This window comes from Monodon monoceros, unplaced genomic scaffold (genome assembly GCF_005190385.1).
Source record: "Monodon monoceros isolate NGI ecotype Baffin Bay Population unplaced genomic scaffold, NGI_Narwhal_1 Super_Scaffold_3, whole genome shotgun sequence".
NCBI classification, from domain to species: domain Eukaryota; kingdom Metazoa; phylum Chordata; class Mammalia; order Artiodactyla; family Monodontidae; genus Monodon; species Monodon monoceros.
This window is the reverse complement of record NW_021703780.1, coordinates 75,745,728-75,766,715: the sequence shown is the minus strand read 5'-3', so window position 1 is coordinate 75,766,715 and position 20,988 is coordinate 75,745,728. Positions and strand designations below refer to the sequence as shown.

At 41.5% G+C, this 20,988-nt stretch overlaps 1 protein-coding gene across 16 annotated transcripts in view; it reads left to right on the top strand.

Moving 5' to 3' along the window:
- CADPS (calcium dependent secretion activator) overlaps window positions 1-20,988 on the top strand; it is a 479,603-nt gene that overhangs the window by 233,561 nt on the left and 225,054 nt on the right. For all 16 annotated transcript variants that reach the window (XM_029242782.1, XM_029242794.1, XM_029242791.1 and 13 more), the window contains exon 7: window positions 881-1,002. In XM_029242782.1, the coding sequence (XP_029098615.1) occupies window positions 881-1,002 (122 nt within the window). The remainder of the gene's footprint in view (window positions 1-880; window positions 1,003-20,988) is intronic.

Genomic DNA, 20,988 nt, shown 5'->3' with positions numbered 1-20,988 from the left:
ATTTGCCACAGTCCCCACCACTCCCTGTTGTATCTCTGACTCTCATGCTAATTGGTACTTGCCCTTTATCTTAGCAGCTGTGTTATCACTTATTTTATTGTAAAGAGGAAAGTGAATTCCTTGGCCTATGTGTCCATCACGTTCTGAGTTAAAAGCTAGACTATATATATTTTTTAAATAGGAGAGTCTATTTCTTGTGGAAATGAAAAATCATCTTCTGTGTGTGTGTGTTTTTCATTTTTATTTATTTATTTATTTATTTATTTATTTATTTATTTTTGGCTGTGTTGGGTCTTCGTTGCTGCGCACGGGCTTTCTCTAGTTGCGGTGAGCGGGGGCTACTCTTCGTTGTGGGCGCACAGGCTTCTCCTTGCGGTGGCTTCTGTTGTTGCAGAGCATGGGCTCTGGGCATGTGGGCTTCATAGTTGTGGCACACGGGCTCAGTAGTTGTGGCTCATGGGGGCTCTAGAGCGCAGGCTCGGTAGTTGTGGTGCACGGGCTTAGTTGCTCCGCGGCATGTGGGATCTTCCCAGACCAGGGCTCGAACCCGTGTCCCCTGCATTGGCAGGAGGATTCTTAAGCCCTGTGCCACCAGGGAAGTCCCCATCCTATGTGTTTAACACAGAAAAGAGTAGCCCGTTTCATATAACCTGTCTAGCTCCTATGAGCATCTGAGTTAGTGAACCTTGTCTTTCCATCTGCAAGGCAATGAGATACACTAAGAAGAATTGTATCCTCATGCTGGACTTGTCCCAGCATGGCTGGTAGAAACCATCAGATACCTGTTGGGTTTTTTGTAACTTCTTATGTATATATTTTCCCCGGGTGATGCTGCCCATAGACTTTGGCAATAACCTCTGATGTGTGACTCTGTTTCCAGGTGGTGATCATGGAAGTCCAAGGCCTCAAATCCTTAGCTCCAAATCGCATTGTATATTGCACGATGGAGGTGGAAGGAGGAGAGAAACTACAGACCGACCAGGCCGAGGCTTCAAAACCAACGTAAGTTATGTTTCTCCGTGGTTCATCTTCCGGAAGATTCTTCTCATTGGCACTATTTTGGCCAACTGCAGATTAAAGGTTTGGTTTCCCCAGAAGGTTTTATGAGACATACACCTTGTTTATTTTCCAAACAAAATGACTTGACTACATTTTTATTTGGCAGCCTTAATAAGGTTTCCAACTCCTTCAGAGAGGAGAACAGAAGGAAATTTAAGACACAGCCTCCTTTCTGGAGGCTCTATGTATCACCTTAGAGAGTTTAGTCACAACCTGCAGGCTTCAATAGGATGTGTAGGAGACTTTGATAGAAATCTGTTTTCATTATATTTACCAAATAATATTTGGTTTATGGTATGTACAGTTTTTTTTCAAAATCTTTCTCTGTGCCACAGTTATGACTGTATCAGCAAAGCAGTATGTTACGTTAGGCACAATCTATTAATTTGTTAGGTCAACACATATTTGTCAAATGCTCACTGTGCCTGTGTACAGGGTGCTGTTGAACAGGGGAAAGGAAAATAGTCCCTGTTGTTGCCCTAAAGAGCTTATAGTTGAGTGGGGGAGCAGAAACATAATTGCACAAATTTATAGTTACAAATAGATATAAGTGCTGAGAAAGAAAGAGTGCTTTGTGAGGAGACAGCAGGGGGACCTGAGCCAGTTTGTGGAGACAGAGTAGGAGTAGGCCTTCCTGAGGAGTTATAAGACATTTGGTCTAATATTTAAAAGTTGAGCAAAGGGGTTGGGAGTAGAAAGAACATTCTAGGCAGAGTCAGCTTGTGCAAAGGCCCTGTGGTCAGCAGAGACCCTGTGGCAAGGAGGCATTGAAAGAAGGCCAGTGGGGCTGGAGTCCAGAGAACGAGGTATGCTATAAGCTGCCAGTGAGGCAGGAAGGGGCTACACCACGAAGGACCTTGCTAGGCCTCGGAGAGGAAGGATGGGCATGCATGATTAGATATGTGTTCTGAGAAGATCACTCTGACTGCAGTGGAGAAGGCCAGAGTCGATGCAGGAGACCGGTTAGTATTCTATTGCATTGGTTCCCAGGAGCGATGATGACGAGAGTCAATAGACTCAGGCTGCAAAAATTCTTGAGAGATCACCACTCTCTTTCCTCCCTCCCCACTGCCTTTCTCCTTTTCTTTTCTATCTCAATTAAGCCGGCCGAGGCTAATGACCATCTTTTTTTATTGTTGTTAATTCAGAAGAAAGTCATAAAAAGGATAACCCATAACGGCAGCTCACTGCCTCTCCTCCCTCAAAGCACTAGGAGATGTTTGGCAGAACAGGAATACCGTACCAGGATGTTCAAACAAAATAGTTCAAAGAAAGCACTGAATGTTTCCCTGACTAGAGAAAAATCTGAGGACATTTTATGCCTTCAAGTGGTTCTTTGCATGAATAGGCAAAGGCCTCAGATGCTCAGATCTGGGTGCAATTAACAAGTGTATGGAGGAGGAAATGGAAACCAAAGCAACTTGTTGCACACCATCCTTCCTCCCTTTTTCTAAACTGAGTTTCAATCTGAAAATGAATGCAACTTCTTTTTTACCACCGTTGATAAAAATCCCAGTTTTTCCTCCAACTGTCACCACAGCCCGATCATAATCAATGCTATTATGCTGTTGCATTATTTATATGTGCCTTTGAAAAATGTGTCACGTAGGGGGGAATAAAAACCTCTCTGGAGTTTACACTAACCTTTTAAGATGTCGAGCCCAATATGGTATCATATGTTAGAGAAGGAAGGAGAAAGCTCTGATTATTCTAACAGGCTGTTGTTTCATTTAGGCTATTGTAACTCAAACTGTAATTCAGTTTATTGGGTTTAAAGGTTTCAGTTACCAGAGTAAGTGATGAGCTGATTTTCATGTGCGTATGAATGTTTAAAACAGAGTTTCACATTAGAAATAAATATGGAATGCTTTGGTCGAACTACTTGATATGCTTATATCTCACATATACACTGACTCATATCCATCCACATGCATTATGTCCATATGAATACATCTCACACTGAAGAAGTATAATTTTTTTATTCCTCTTCAGTCAGTGAGGGGGTATTACCAAAACCCCACAGAGGTCTTGTTTGTTTGTGTTTTAATACAGTAAGAACGCAACTTTCATAACTCGTGTCAAGTCAAATCAGTCTGTAGTGGCTATCCAAAGTGCTGTGTTGAGGAGTGTTCTGAAGCCAAGTCTGTATTCAGAGGAAAAGAATGCATGATCGACTCATACAGGAAGACGTACATGTGCCCTGTATTTGCCATTTCTAGAGTATCTCAAAGAGATATACCCAGAGTATGAAATCTACCAAAATTCATGTCTCTTCTTGTCTCTTCTTTTCTCCTTTCTAATATATACATTCTCCTTATAATCTCTACTCAGCTGCCTTCTAAAGCCAAATTCTTCTTCCACTTCTCCTTTGCCGTTTTCTTGGTCATAGTTCACTGCTAATACTTCTCCTCTGCCTCCACTTTTGTCTTGAGAGGATGAATGAGCCTGTTTGTGCAGGTGCATTTTCTTCCTCGTCTCATGTTTGCACTTATTCTGCATCCTCTCCATCCTTTCTTTTCTTTGAAGCTTATATTTCTTCTCTTTTTCCTCCCTGCTTCTACTCACAGTTTTTCCCATTACTGATCTCTAGCTGTCGTCTCTGCCACTTGATTTTGATTATCCCAAAAAGTACCCTTTGGAGGGTCATCTTTCATGTGTCCTAATAACTCCACTTCATCATCTGACAAATTTAGCCTTTTTCCTGCCCTGTTCATCTTCTGCTTCTTGTCTTTGACGATTCCTACAGCTAGCCGATGTCCATACTTTATTGATACATTCTAAAACCAGGATTCCATTCAAGCCTGTTTTATTTACTGCTTATAAATTCTCTTGTTGCTGCTACCAAGTATTTTACCCAGTAACTGGAACTCTAATATCTTATCCTATAATGTGTCTACAAGGAATTTGGCTTTTTCTTTTTTTTTCCAAGTACAGTCACAAAAGCAGGAGTACACTGCATGACCCAGTTTGTCCAAGAGTGTTTTTTAGAACTCTAATATGTAGACTACTCCAAGAAAAACAAGGATGGGGAGAGCGGTATTACAGTCAAGTGAGGCTGGGAAATGCCAGACATTACATTTTTTCTGAGTTATTTACAGCGTACTTTGGCATTTTAAAGGCTTTGAGGATTTAATTATAGAAAATAAAGCTTTTTACCTTTGTTTATTCATGAGTTTCCCAAACTTTTTTCAACTACCACCTATTAGCATCCATTGGAAATGCTGTTCTATATTGTCGAAACCTAGCAGTGGAGGGTCCAAGCTCTCTGTCACCTCCTCTATCAAGGTCACCTCTTCACTTATAACCAGGGCCCTGCCCCCAAGTGGTCATTTTGAATTAGGTGCATAATACAAGAAGGCTGTTTTCATGAGTGAGATGTGTTTTGTGGTTGGAAAACATGGCTCTGTGTGTGTGTGTGTGTGTGTGTGTGTGTGTGTGTGTGTGTGTGTAGCCCCCTCTCATCCTTCATTTTACCAGTCTCTTTGCTACACATGGGTTATTTCCAAGCCGACTGTGGATCCTCTCAATGCTGTTGTCCTCCTCTCCTGGGTTTTTAATGCAGGAAGCCAGAATATGAAAATCAGAATTTTTCACAAGATGTATTTACTTTCAAAAATATTGCCTCCATTTGTGAGCCACCATTGCTGCTTCTAGCAGGAAACCACTGAGGGTGCTGAGGCAGGGCATGAGTAATTGAAACCCTGTTTTGTGGTGAGCAATCTCAGGGAGTCATGGAAATGCAGAAGGGAAATACCTTGTGGATTCAAGAGCCCAGATATATTTGTCCACCTCCTAAGAAATAGAACAGAGGAATTTTCTTACCGTAAGACAGTGTTTTTCTTTTTTTTTCAATTTTTGTTGAAATATCGTTGATTTACAATGTTGTGTTAGTTTCAGGTGTACAGCAAAGTAATTCAGTTATATATATATATATTCTTTTTGAATATTCTCTTCCATTATAGTTTTTTTTTTTTTTTTTTTTTTACAAGATATTGAGTAGAGTTCCCTGTGCTATACAGTAGGTCCTTGTTGGTTACCTATTTTATATATAGTAGTTTGTATCTGCTAACCCCAAACTCCTAATTTATCCCTCCCCCCCCACAACCTTCCCCTTTGGTAACTATAAGTTTGTTTTCTATGTCTGTGAGTCTGTTTCTGTTTAGTAAATACAATAAGTCCCCTACATACGAACAAATTCCATTCCGGGAATGCGTTCGTAAGTCCAATTTGTTCGTGAGTCCAACACAGTTAGCCAAGGTACCCAACTAACACAATCGGCTATATAGTACTGTACTGTAATAGGTTTATAATACTTTTCACACAAATAATACATAAAAACAAACATTTTTAATCTTACATCACAGTACCTTGAAAAGTACAGTACAGTACCAGCTATATCACCACCGCTTTTACGCTTGCTTCTGGACATGTGGGCTTGAGATAAAGATGCTGTACTACTGTACTCTATACAGTACCGTACAGGGAAGTACACAAAAGCACAGCCACTTGTAGAGGATGCACGCGCGTGACAATCCACGCCAGAAACATGAACTAACTTACGTGATTGGACATGCAAACTCACGTTCACTTCTTTGAAAGTTCGCAACTTGAAGGTTTGTATATAGGGAACTTACTGTAGTTTCACGGCTGTCATATTTTAGATTCCACACATAAGTGATATCATATGGTGTTTGTCTTTCTCTTTCTGACACTGTTCCCTTAGTATGATCATCTCTAGGTTTATCCACGTGGCTGCGAATGGGATTATTTCATTCTTATTTATGGCTGAGTAATATTCCATTGTGTATGTATACCACTACTTCTTTATCCATTTGTCTGTTGATGGACACTTAGGTTGCTTCCATGTCTTGGCTATTGTAAACAGTGCTGCTAGGAACATTGGGGTTCATGTATCTTTTTGAATTAGAGTTTTCTCCAGGTATATGCCCTGGAGTGGGATTGCTGGATCATATGGTAGTTCTGTTTTTAGTTTCTTAAGGAAACCTCCATACTGTTCTCCATAGTGGTTGTACCACTTATGTTCCCACCAACAGTGTAAGAGTGTTCCCTTTTCCCCACACCTTCTCCAGCATTTATTACTTGTAGACTTTTTTTAAAAAAATATTAGTTAATTAATTTATTTATTTAGGTTGTGCCGGGTCAGTTGCAGCTCGCAGGCTCCTTAGTTGTGGCATGCAAACTCTTGGTTGTGGCATGCATGTAGGATCTAGTTCCCTGACCAGTGATCAAACCCAGGCCCCCTGCATTGGGAGCACGAGTCTTAACCATTGTGCAACCGGGGGAGTCCCTACTTGTAGACTTTTTTGATGATGGCCATTCTGACTGGCGTGAGGTGGTACCTCATTGTGGTTTTGATTTGCATTTCTCTGATAATTAGCAATGTTGAGCATCTTTTCATGTTCTTTTTAGCCATCTGTATGTTTTATTTGGAGAAAGTGAATTAATTTAAACGAAAAATAATATTAAGTAAAAAATAGCACAGGTGGTACCTAGATATGATAAACTATCATGAAACTATCTTGTTTGGTATGTGGAAATGGCATAGATTGGGAAAACAATATGCAAATTACTTTAATTTGGGAGAAATGATGTAAGGAAACCTGATACATTCCCTGAGTACAAGATATACTCCCAAATGTCTGTCTTTCTCAGTGTTTTCTTACAGTGCATGCTACCCTCCAATGAAAGCATGTCCTGAGGACTAAATACAAGAGAAATTTAAGTGATTTTGCTGAAAAGAAAGGCAGTTTGAGTTAGCAGCCCAATATTGTGCTAACTTCTCTGAAATTATATTCTTCTGAGTTGAAACCAAGGGTGCCACTTGGTATTTGATTATTTAACAACTTTATTATTCCCTGACAAACCATGGGCTTTATGATACATGGATTTCATTACTGTCAGGAATTTGAAAATACAATCAAACCAATTCCTGCCATTTTCCAAGAGAATAAGAAAATAAAATACCCTAACAGGTAAATCTTGCTATATAGCCCTAGCATCTTCTAATGGCATCTTATCTGATGAGAACATAGTTAAAAAAAAAAAAAAAAGAATAAAACACAAAGACTTGCTATAACATTTTTCTTCTGTGAAATATCTTATTTGTCCTAATGGCACAATTCAGAGTGGATTGTGCTTATTATGCCCAAATTATTCATAGAAATACAGTTCCATTAAATCGTCCCACGTTAAGTCAGTTACAAAGTTAGAAAAGGAAGTCATGCCCTCCAATTTCTTTCCTCACATATCATCTTCTTGATGGTACTTCCTTCCTCAATTTAGCTAAAAATGTTTTCTGTGTACTTGGAATGGTTTGAATGGAAACAGAGTACATTTCCTGAATGGCCCCTTTGAAATTTAGGTATAAGGGAATGATGTGAAGGGTAGGCACTTACATTTCCTCAACAAGTGTACATGGGGTGCTCTACTTGTGATCAACTAGTACTGGGGCTACAGCCATGAATAACACCTCAAGCCTTGGCCTCATGGAGCGTACATTCTAGTAAAGGACACAGGCAACAAACAAGGAACAGATAAATATACAAGATAATAACAGAATGTAATTTGGTTCCATAAGAAATGAACAGGCTGCTACAGCACAAAGTAATGGGAACATATGTTACTCAAGTGGCCGAGGAAGTGCACTCAGAGTAGGTAATGCGTGACTTGATACCTGAAGGATGAGAAAGATCCAGCCATGAGAAGAGCTGGAAAAGCATTCCTGGCATAGGGAACAGCATGTGCAAAGGCTTTGAGGGAGGAAGGGGCTGGACGTGTTCCTGGACTGAAAATAGAGCAATGTGAATAGAGATTAGTCAGAGAGGGGGAATGTGCTACAGGAAGAGTCAAAAGATCAAGGCAGGACCAGACAACGCAGGGCCTTCTAGGCACGTGAAGGGTCTTCATTCTAAGACCATGGAGAAACCATTGGAGGATTTTAAGCCAGGGAGGGTACGATTGGATTTCCACCTTGAAACCTGAAGCCTCTTCACGACCCAGAGTAAACTTGGAAAGACAGGTGTATTAGTCAGCAAATATGGAGCCCATACTGTCCGCCAGGCATTAGTGTAAATTGGGGGATAATACATACATGGCCCTCGATGTTGTAGAGCCTGGAGGAAAGCTGGCTGGAAACATCTGAGTGCCTGGGCACAGAGTGATCAATTCTTCAGGAGCCACTATAGCTGCTGAGAACTGCAAAGCCGCCAGATGGAAGAAAAGAGGAAGGCCTCCTGAGATTCAGCTTTTTTTTTTTTTTTTTTTTCGGTACGCGGGCCCCTCCCTGTTGTGGCCCCTCCCGGGGCGGAGCACCGGCTCCGGACGCGCAGGCTCAGCGGCCATGGCTCACGGGCCCAGCCGCTCCGCGGCACGTGGGATCTTCCCGGACCGGGGCACGAACCCGTGTCCGTTGCATCGGCAGGCGGACTCTCAACCACCGCGCCACCAGGGAAGCCCTCAGCTTCTTTCTTGTCTACCTTTCTTGAAACTCCAGCTCAAGGTCACCGTCCAGAAGACATTTATGTAACACTGAGTGAAAGCCTGGATACCATTTCTCTCATTTTTCCTTTCTGAGGAAAAGGCTTAGCTTCATTCAAAGTTAATTAAATCTTAAATGGTAAAGGCCAACGTTGACCCAGAAATTCAGTTTTGCTAGGTTCCCTGAAGACGTGTGGGTTGGGAGGAAGCACAATTCTAATCACAGTTTGGGATGCTCAGAGAGCAGAAAGCGTCGTCCAGAAGCCACAAGTTGTGTTGAAAGCCAGTTTGTGTTTGCCTGTGAGCTGGAAGGTGAAAGTAGACTGGCTGCTAAAACAACAATCAGCAGGGTAGCCAGTAGAAAGGAACAGGATGCTAGAGAGCAGGCTTTGGAGAAGGTGCTCCAAGTGCTGCATCCTCAGTTAGCCGCCCTCTCTTGTGTAGGTCACCAAGCTTTCTGGCTTTACCGTGTCCTCATTAGTGGTATCCAAGGCTCCTTCTCAAGAGTTTTCTAGTTTTTTTTTTTTTCTCTTTATCTAGCTAATCCTGAGAAGAGCCATAATGGTAGAACTTAATGCAGAATTTTCAGGAATTTCAAGTAACAGCGAGTTGGTGAAATTTCTAGAGTTGGTAGGAGTTTCAGAAGTGGATAGTCGAGTGGTGACTGGAGTTTGGCAGTTAAACAGTGATGCTCCATCCAGTTGTGAGACATCTGTGAAAGTTCTGATTTCATGAGGAGGCCAACATTGGGTGGGTATGAAACAAGGATGTATCTTTTTTTGGGGGGTGGGGGGCCTCTCACTGTTGTGGCCTCTCCCGTTGCGGAGCACAGGCTCCGGACAGGCGCAGGCTCAGCGGCCGTGGCTCACGGGCCCAGCCGCTCCGCGGCACGTGGGATCCCCCCGGACCGGGGCACGAACCCGTGTCCCCTGCATCGGCAGGCGGACTCTCAACCACCGCACCACCAGGGAAGCCCAAGGATGTATCTTTTAATAGCCCTTTAAGGACTAAGTGACAGTAGGTCCATTTCCTGTCTAGTTCAGCTCCTTGAGTACCTTGTCTGAGCTTACTTGCCAGTTACATCCGTTGATGACATGAACTGAGAACTGGACTGATTGCCCAATCACTGTTCAGTGGAAATACAATTCAGTACATGTCTCCCCAAGTGTGAAAAACTGCTGTAGTTGTTATTTAGTGATCAGGAAACACATAGGATGGAATGTCGTACTGTCACTTACCTGTAGGAATAGGATACAGCCCAGAAACTCTAAATTCTCACTAATAAAACAAGAGAGGCTTGGTTTAGATTCATTGGTGCATAGAAGCAGTACAGTGTCGTGGTCAAGAACACAGAATGGGAAGGCAAAGTGCTGGGTCTGAATCTCAGCTCTGTGACCTTGGGCAGGTCACCTAACTCTCTGTGCCTCATTTTCCACATTCTTGAGAAAATTAAATGAATTAACATATATAAAACACTTAAAACAGTGCCTGTCACATAGTAATCCTGCTGGCTATTATTATCATGGCTTCATTCTTGTTGAGAGGGAGAAGGGAGGAGGGAGGCATGCAAAAAAAAAAGTGATCTGAGAGTGGCATGGACATATATACACTACCAAATGTAAAATAGATAGCTAGTGGGAAGCAGCCACATAGCACAGGGAGATCAGCTCGGTGCTTTGTGACCACCTAGAGGGGTGGGATAGGGAGGGTGGGAGGGAGGCACAAGAGGGAGGGGATATGGGGATATATGTATATGTATAGATGATTCACTTTCTTATACAGCAGAAACTAACACACCATTGTGAAGCAATTATACTCCAATAAAGATGTTTAAAAAAAAGTGATCTGAGTCTAAAATGTAATCACTAATATTGATCCAACACTTTCTATGGGCCGGGTACTATACTAAGTACTTCATAGTCAACGTCTTATTTAATGCCCTACTGAAATTATAATACAGGTACTATTGCTGTTCCATTTTACTGATGGAACTACTGAGATTCAGAGAGGTTAAGTGACTTGGTCAAAGTTGCACAGATAATACATAGCTAAGCCAGGAGCCAAACCCAAAGGCTGTAATTTTTGCTCATTCTGCTCCCCTGCCTTCCTGAAGGAAATCACTTCCCTAGAAGAAAGTCTTTTAATTAGCATTAACTACTCAGCAAAACTACCTAAGAGGGCTCATTTCCTTTCCATAAACTCAGTTATTTTGTGGGTTAAATCACTGCCCCTATTTAAATGGTGATGAATGTGCTGGCGCACAAGTGTTCCACGTCAGTGCAGACGCTCAGCTCAGCAGGTGGAATTCAGCCCATAGGCAGCTGCCCTGTGAGGTGCTATGTGTGCAAGTCTGCAAAGATGAGCCAGAGGTGCTTACAGAGTTCCAGGAGAGCCACTAATGATCATCATCCTTCCTCGGGGAAATCATTCTCAATAACAGTTGCTCCTACCGTTTATTCAGGTATCCTAGGCACCAGGCGCTGAGCCACCTGGTACCAAATGGTAGAGCTGCCCAGAACTGGGTGTGAATCCCAGCTCCACCACCTACCCACTGGGTCACCTTGGGCAAGTGGATGCTCCTCACTGAGCTTCAGTTTCTTCCAGTTTGAAATGGAGGCAGTAATACATCCTACCCCATGGGGCTGGTGTTGAAACACAATATGACCAAGCTAAGGACTGGGTACAATGGATGGCATTTTTTGAGAAATATTGCTAATAGCCAAAAAACAATTATAATATCACTGAATCCCACATGGTAGTGTTAAGAAATAGACACTCACTTTCCCCTCATTACATATAAAAAAAAAAAGAAGCTCAGAAAAGTTAGGAAGGCTGCCCTGAAGTCCTCTAACTCCCAAAACCCAGGTTATAGGATTCTAAGCACACGGAAAGCAAAAAGCCAAGTCAGCCAAAGGAGAAAGGGCACTTATTGCCAAAATGCTTTCCAGAGCAAGAGGACAGACCCGCAGCATAGGCTGCCATCAATTTAATGATACAAGACCTGGTTCCCAGGAGAAAGAGGAATGGAAAAGGGCAGTGGTCTCCTTGAGTCCTCGTCCAGACTCACAACACACCTGAGTGTCTCGCCCCCTACCGCTTGGATCTCCACAAGCCCATTCTTCCAGCTTCTTTCTGGATCAGAGCCTTTGTTCAAGAGAGGTCAAGTGCCGCTGAGATCATACTTTCTACATGTTCCTAAGTGTCTTATTTGTTTTACGGCAAAACCCCCTGTGCTGTGATATATCGATCACCTCACTGCAGGGATGCCGAGGGGTATGGGGCCTCCAAGGATGACAGATGCTCTTCTTGGCATGATGCCAGTCATCAGGGTGTTTGGAAGCCTCTGGGGCTCTGGTGCTTTAGTTCTGGAATCCCTGAAAGTTCCCTGGGTTCATGGGTAAGGACTTAAAAGCTGTCACCCCGGCCCATAGCTTCTGGTTCACAGGATTTGGGGTGGAACTGCTATTTCAGAAAGCCTTCAGTAGATGGAATCTGGTTGGAAACATTGTAGTGATTATATGGAAAATAAGGCTCAGCACAGGCATCAGAGAAAAAGCTTTGGGCAAGACAATTCTAGTGTGGATTCCAGTCGTGCAGCTGACATTGTTATAGTGGGTAAGTTACTAAATCCGTCTGAGCCTCAGTTTCTTCATCTGTAAAATGAGGCTAACGATACTTACAAGCTTGTTGATGAGGTATCTATTTAATAATATATGCAGAGCACTTGACACAAATCTAAGAACTGTTATTTTTATCTCTATAATTGTTGTTGCCATCGGTGGAGCCAGGATGGAAAGGCAGGGCAGTCAGGTGGTGTGGACAAAAGAAGCTTAAGATACTTTCTCTCTCAATTAGATGTCAGTTTTTTTTGGGTTTTTAAAATATTTATTTTATTATTTTTTTTTTTTGGCTGCGTTGGGTCTTCGTTGCTGCGCGCAGGCTTTCTCTAGTTGCCGCGAGTGGGGGCTACTCTTTGTTGCGGTACGCGGGCTTCGCATTGCGGTGGCTTCTCTTGTTGCAGGCTCTAGGCGCACAGGCTTCAGTAGTTGTGGCTCATGGGCTCTAGAGCGCAGGCTCAGTAGTTGTGGCACGCGGGCTCAGTAGTTGTGGCTCACGGACTCCAGAGCACAGGCTCAGTAGTTGTGGCTCAGAGGCTTAGTTGCTCTGCGGCATGTGGGATCTTCCCGGACCAGGGCTCAAACCCGTGTCCCCTGCGTTGGCAGGCGGATTCTTAACCACCGCGCCACCAGGGAAGCCCCTTAGATGTTGTTTTGAAGTTTGCCTTGGAATGTGTGCATTTATTTTGTTGGGGAGGCGGAAATCCCCCCACACACCCCTCTGGAGTTCTTTTGGCTGGTCTAATAATTAAACTGACACAAGACAGGTTAACGGGGAAAAAAATTAAATTCGTACGCATAGGAGGTCTCATAAAAATAAGACCCACAAAGTGACCAAACTAGGCTATTTATATATCATTTATAGACAAACAAATAATTATTTGTGAAGATTTAACAGAGGGGTTTTTGCTTGGGATAGGAAGCTAATGAAGAAGTAACAAAGTTTGTTTATACAGTTTTCTTAGCCTTGAATCCCCTAGCTCTGGTGATAAGGATGCTTTCTATCCTCCTGGTGCAGCAAAGATACTTTCACGTAGGAGATTTATATCCTGCTGTCGGGGGGAAAGAGGGAGGTCAGCGTGGGTTTTTTTTTTAATATAATTTCCCCCTACTGGCTGTTTTCCAAGTAACTCTAATTCAGAATAATCAGTACTGCATGTGGCGTATTTGGGGGCAGCCTGCTGTGAGCCCCAGCAATGTGTAGATTCCTTACTCATACCTGGAAAAATCTATATATCGGGCTAGTTTTCATATAATGCCTTACGTATAACAGATGGTCAATAAGTCTTGATTGACTCAGATCTAAGCCTTAATGCGAATGGTGAAGGACTCTGGTCAAAGCTAAAAAGTGGGTCCTACAGGATGGGCTTGGAAACCTCTTTAGAGTACTCATGGCCATATGATAATTGTGGCAGAGATTTCTCCAGTCAGAGGAGTGCTCAATATCTGAAAGAATAGAATTGGCTACAAAATATCCAAAAGAACAGAACAGTCTGAAAAATAAAGTGAACCCATTTTGTGAGTTCTTCCTGACACCAAACCACTGTTACTTTTCAAGTAATGAACAAAAAACACACCGGCTACACACACAACCTCCAAGGACTCGCTAGGGACATCACAAGTTAAACTAAAGCTATGGAAATTTGGGGATATCTTGACATTTAGCAAATAGGCTGCCATGCGATCTCAGGAAGGCAGGGTTCTGCAGTTCTGGATTTTTTTTTTTTTTCTTTGTCGATTTAGTAGAGAGAGAGAGACGGAATAAAGAGACCCCTTGTCTACCGTTACTTCACATATCAACTAGCACAATAGAGCTGCAGTATCAATATTTGAGGACTATTAGGAAAGAGGAATTAGAGGCAGGAATCTCAGTGTCTAAGGTCCCAGTCCTGCCCTGCCATGCATTGTCACCTGATTTTTCTCCCTGCCACATCAGATCACACAAACTATCTACTCCAACAGAATAGGTGATTTTCTCTTGAGCCAAATGTATCAAGATTAGAGACCTGGAAAATGCTTCTCTCTCGTTCTCACTTTCCTACTTTAGAGAGACCCCAAACAAAACAAATGTCAAAACCAGCCTGGCCTCTGAGAATGGCAGCCTCTGGAAGAACTCATTATGTTCTTTTGGTCACTTGTGATCAGCGCTCATCCCGTGGGCCTGCTCCTTGATGATCACAGTACTTGCCAGTCGGGGAGAATCAGATCACAGGGAGAGGAACACAGATACCACTCACCATACTCCTTTGTTCATTCCTTAGGTCCTTCCTTCCTTTATCTCGTTTATGTGACTGGCTTCTATACGCTATACCCTGTGCAAGGTGCTGGGGATACAGCAGTGAACAAAAGAAGCAAAAATACCACCATTATGGCAACCACAGTCTAATGGGACAAACAGTAGACAAGGCCATTGTAAATCATTGGGTAGAGATGCATCGAAGTCTGGCTTTGGCCTTGCTGTTTGGTCAAAATGTATGTAGCTTTGCTTCAACTTTGCCGTTGGAAGGCCTAATAGTCAAATGATACTTCAGTCATTTCTAGCTTGTCTGCACTTGTGCATGGTCAGTTATCACGTAATCACATAGCTAATCGTCGTAGCCAATCAGTGTGATAATATACGTAATACAAGCAGGGTATATCATTCTGCTTTAATATCTGAGTATTCATTTTGAAATATAAGCATTCCAAATGCATATTAAAGTGAAAATCTTTATATGTGCTTTATATGTTGAAATTCTCTCGGTCAGTGGCTATACACACACACACACATTTATTACCAAAATGTCAACATAAGTAATAATTAACCATTAAAACCTTCTTATTTTATATGAAAACACAATTAAAATTTTCAGTTAAGTAGATGAATATTAAAAGAATATAACTTGACATCTTTAGGATGAGTATCACATCCCATTTGAGCCAAGAGATCTTTGTAAACTTTAAATAATAGTACAAGGCAGAAAAAAAAGATTAGGCTATATCATAATTGTAATCTTTGGATAGACCCATTTGCTGTTCTAGCATTCATCACCTTATACAAAGTAAGATAAAGCTTATGTTAATCTGTTGCTATCTGGCAGGAAGGAACACTTAATAATTTGCTCTCACTGTTACTGTTTCCCCACACTGGCGGAGCTGGCCCCCAAATATTCCACCTCTGCACCAAGCTCGAGGCAAAGTAAACATCTCTTTGGCATCCATCTTTAAATGTGCCATATAGTGGCACCGAGGGGAAGTGTTTAGTCGATAGGGCTAAGAAATTATTGTTCCTATACCACAATAACAGAAGTTTGAATTTTGACTATTAAAATTGTAATAATAGAATTATAATAATGACTAAATTGTTTGTTTTTGCAAATTTAAAATATTGCTCTCCTGAATTTTATTCTTCTCAAATATAGGTAATATTTTTAGATAAATGATTAAATCTGTTAACATCTCTTTATTTTTTAATTAATTTTTATTGGGGTATAGTTGATTTACATTGTTGTGTTAGTTTCTGCTGTACAGCAAAGTGAATTAGTTATACATATACATGTATCCACTCTTTTTTAGATTCTTTTCCCATATAGGTCATGACAGAGTATTGAGTAGAGTTCCCTGTGCTGTACAGTAGATTCTCATTAGTTTTCTATTTTATGAAGAGTAGTGTGTATGTGTCAATCCGAATCTCCCAAATTATCCCTCCCCCCACCCTTGGTAACCGTAAGTTTGTTTTCTGTATCTGTGACTCTATTTCTGTTTGGTAAATAAGTTCATTTGTACCATTTTTTTAGATTCCACATGTAAGTGATATCATATATTTGTCTTTCTCTGTCTGACTTACCTCACTCAGTATGACAATCTCTAGGTCCACCCATGTTTCTGCAGATAGCATTATTTTGTTCTTTTTTATGGCTGAATAATAGTCCGTTGTATGTATATACCACGTGTTCTTTATCAGTTCAGCCATTGATGGACATTGAGGTTGCTTCCACATCTTGGCTATTGTAAATAGTGCTGCAGTGAACATTGGGGTGCGTGCATCTTTTTGAATTATGGTTTTTCTCTGGGTATATGCTCAGGAGTGGGATTGCTGGTCATATGGTAGCTCTATTTTTATAATTCCTTTGATTCTTGTGTTCTCAGGAGCTTATTTTGTGATATCAGTACTCAGCTGTGGCCAAATATTTATTTGTAACACTCAGTCCATTTAGCGTTCAGCCAAGATGTGGGTTCAGGGCCCCTCCAGCTCTGCTGTGAAGGAAAGATGCAGAGGGATTCGGAGGAGGCTAACAAAATTGGGAAGAAGCAGCTGTTTTAATTGGGTTGGTCTGAAAGTGTCCTCAAGAGGTGACAGTTGAACAAGAAGGAGCCAGTGAGACAAAGAGCATGCTGGGCAGAGGGAGTGGAGGCTTCAGGGACCCTAAGAAGGAAAGTGGCATGTTCGAAGGGCAGATAAAAAGCCAGAGGAGCTGGAGCAGAATGAGGGGGAAGGGCGGGATAGAAGTGGGTCAGCCAAAGGCTGATCCCACAGTGTCTGGAGGCCGAGGTATGAAGTTTGGATTTTAAGCCTGAAAGTAACCTGATGGTATTTACGTATTTAAAAGATTCTTCTGGCTGCTGTGTGAGAATAACTTCATGGGCCATCATGGGAACAGGGCCACCAGCTGGGATGCTGTTGCAGTCACGTAGTAGATGATGGCAGCTGGTGGTGGCCCAGGAACAGGAGTGAAAGGAACTGGTTCAAGAAGGTGTGGCATATATATACAATGCAATATTATTCAGCCATTAAAAAAGAATGAAACATTGCCATTTGCAGCAATGTGGTTGGACCTAGAGATTATTATGCTTAGCGAAATAAGTCAAAGACAAATACCGTATGATATCACTTCTATGTGGAATCTAAAAAAAATAATACAAATGAATCTATATACAAAGCAGACTCAGAAACAGAGAAAACAAATTTATGGTTACCAAAAGGGAGGGCGGGGTGGGGAATTAGGAGTATAGGATTAACAAACTACCATACGTAAAATAGATAAGCAACAGGATTTACTGCATAGCACAGGGAATAATATTCAATATCTTATCAAAACCTATAATAGAATATAATCTGAAAAAACAAACCCTGGGGCTTCCCTGGTGGCGCAGTGATTGAGAGTCCGCCTGCCAATGCAGGGGACACGGGTTCGTGCCCCGGTCCGGGAAGATCCCACATGCCGCTGAGTGGCTAGGCCTGTAAGCCATGGCCGCTGAGCCTGCACGTCCAGAGCCTGTGCTCCGCCACAGAAGAGGCCACAACAGTGAGAGGCCCGCGTACTGCAAAAAAAACCAAAAAACAAACCTGAATCACTATGCTGTACACCTGAAACTAATACAATATTGTAAATCAACTATACTTCAGTTTTTAAAAAAAGATATATCCAGACCTCGAACCAAGATTTTCCTCATATCCTTTTTCTACTCTTTTCCAAGGGGAGTACTATGCCCTCCAGGGGTTGCATTCTAGTCCTTGCCATTGCTTGGTTCTCTCCTGTTTGTAATTGTTTATTACCCCCCAGTCCTTGCTTTGCACACATTACTTGCCAATTTGTAAGTTGCAGTTCAGAGGACTTGGCAAATGACCTTGAGTGAGTTGCAGTCAGCGGGCGACTCTTAAGACCTCCTGGGTAATGGATGTACAGCTGGGAACTAGGACAGTTGGTTCCCTAGCTGGGTCCTTTATTCTCTGCAAGGCTTACTCTACAACGGTGCCAAATCTGTTCTTTCTCCAGTTAGCAAAGACATGTCTTTTACAGAATGTTACATTCTGACATTAGGGTGACATTGACACCAAACCAAAAAAAATTAATGCATTTACTTCCCCCTCAAGGTTACATGCCCTGCTTGGTTTAAAGTCAGATGGCACTGTGCTTGTGGCCATACTTGCTGCTAGTAGGGAGGTATGAATGTGAAAGGATTTCAAGAAATAACCTGCAACGGGCCCACTGTCACTGAGTGAGGGAGCACTTTTTTGTAAGTAATGTGAGTGTTAGGTACTTGAAGTCTTTCATGAGGGTCATGTTTAATTATATTTAAGTAAATCAGGCTTGACTCCAAGTTCACCATGGAGTCTTAGACCTAGGATTCTCCTAACAGATGCAGCTGCTGAAAAACGTGGGCAGGAAATACCTGTTTTGTACATAAACTTCAAATAATATTTTCTTAGTATCTGTTTTGTGTAAAGCACCGTGCTTAGTCTTCTTATTGGCTTAGTTTTAAAGATTAGATTTGATATTTCAGATCAAAAAACTCATATTTTTTAATATGAATTTCCCCAAAATTGAGGGAAAGTGTAAGGAAAAATTTTACAGTATCCGTCAGCAATGAATATAAATGTTTTGGTGGTTTTTTCTTGTTTGCTGTTCTGTATCTATGAGTGTGTGTGTACACAACACCCCACAGGTATAAGCATGTGATACATAACCTTGCATGGAAATCTTTATACTCATCTATGATTGTTTATTTTGGAGAAATTCTTAGAAAAAAAAATGGTTCATAGCTTGTTATTTCCTAGGTACTGGTTTTCCCCAGTTTGCCCAGGACTTGCCAGTCTTAGCACTTAAAGTACTATGTCCTGGGGCACATTGGGATGCTTGGTCACCCTATTCTAGTGAACACATATTTCCAACCTCTGTCATCCTGTAAGAAAGGTGATGGGGAGAAGGTACAGCTGACAGTCACTTGCTGAGTTTATTTGTTCGGAGTCCTCAGCTTCCACCATCAGGCTGCTGTCTTTGTCTCTGGCAGCCTGGGAGAGTTCCTGGCAGCATTTAAACTTGAGCCTGAAATTAAGATACAGTTCAGCTGTTTGTACACAAACAGCAAACAAGTCATTGTGCTCAAATGAAGGTCATTCTCCGGCCTCACTGAGCAAGCTCAGTTTGCTCCATTTGTCCGGATACATACAAAGGCTCGCAATTAGAATTATGTAAACAGCAGAGCGATACTTCCCGTAACTAAGCAAGCAGATTATGTTGTGGTGTTCATACATTAAGGTGAGAACAGTTCATTTCTTAGGTGTATTTATGCAGCATCTTGGGTGATTAAAGCATCAGGAGAAAACAGAGACACATTAAATTATACAGGGAGAGATGATGCGCACGAAACAAGCACAACTCGTTGGAATTTTCCAGGTCTTCTGCAATAACTAGTAACAATATAAGTCCTTTTTTAAGTAGAGTTTTTGAGTTATTTCCTTCCCATTTTCTTTTAACCTACTGGGATCAGGACAGCATATCCACATGGTATGTGTTAGGTTCAAGCGAAAATGTGTCTGCTAAACAAGTAGTAGAACCAAGGTTAATACCACTGGGTTTAATTAAAGTAACCTAAGATCAGCTACCAACTTCATTACCTAATACCTAAATTTTTTCTAGGATCTAGGAAAAAGTATTATATATAGAAAAATATATAGAGAGAAAAAAAGATATATTTTTCCTCTGTATAAGTATATAGAGAAAGAGCAATATGAATATAAATTGAGATAGATACATAGATATTGATATAGTTTGAGGAAAGGATTCTCTCTTCCTTTTGGCTTTTCTTAGCTCTTTTTAAAAAGTAAACTAAGAAAAAGATTTGACCCATATTTGAAATGGAAGATACTCAGGCACTTAAGAAACAAGATGAGAAACCTACATAACCTTGAGGACACTCTAAATAGAGAGGCAGTTAATAGGGCTTAACTCTAAACCTAGGTTGCCAGGGTGACTAAAACCATTTCTCTTGAAATTGACATCAAACTCCCCATTAGAAAGCTGGGATAAATCACAAAAAACTCCAAACCAGCAGTATTTGCAATGATATTTTAGACCCAAAGTACTGATTAGAAGTACATACTTTCTCTGCATGAGGTTAAATCTAATCAAGGGACAAGTGTTTAAAATTTCTTCCTAGGATTATTTATTTTAAAAAAGAAAATGAGGAAGTGCAGATCCAAAAATATTGTCAGTTCAACCAAAACAAAGGCTATGGTTTGGTGCGGTCTACTGTCTGGCTTTTCAGATCTCTAGATCCAGTTTGCATCCTGATTTATTCTGTTTATTCTGCCATGATTCATACGTGTTCCCTTATTTATTCAATAAATAGTCATTTATATAAAATATGAATCAGACTCTGCTCTAGGCACAAAGGTTCAACAATGAACAAGACAGTCCTTGGACTGAGAGAACTTATATTTTACTGGGAGGAGATATAAAATAAGTATGAAAACAAGATCATTTAAGACAGCAGTGAGTACTATGAAAAAAATGAAACAGGGTAGTATGAGGGGGAATGACTGGATAGGGGGAAAATTCCCTTTAGATTGGTCAGGAAATCCCTTCCTGAGGAGGTGCTCTTGGAGTTGAGAATTCAATGTCAAGGAGTCAGTCACCTGGAGAGCAAGCAGAAGAATATTCCAGAAAGAGGAAAGAACCAGTTTAAAGTCCCCAAGGTGGGAATAGCTTATGATGGTCACAAAACAGGAAGAAGAGCATTGTGTCTGGAGAACGTGAGCAAGGGGGACAGTCATAAAAGAGGTAGGCAAGGGCCAGATCAGGTAGCTAGAGCCTTGTGGGCCATGAAGGGCCTTTGGGTTTCATTTTAACAGCCACAGGAAGCCGTTGGAAAGTTGTGAGCAAAGGATGGCCACCATGCCAGATACTATGTGGGTGATGGCTTGGAGGGAGAAACAGAACACTAAATAGCTTTGTAATGTATTGGCTCGAAGTTGAGTGATGGCTTCCTTGGGTGTTTGATTATTATACTTCAGAAGTTACATATATGAGTATACTACTTGGCAATAAAAAGC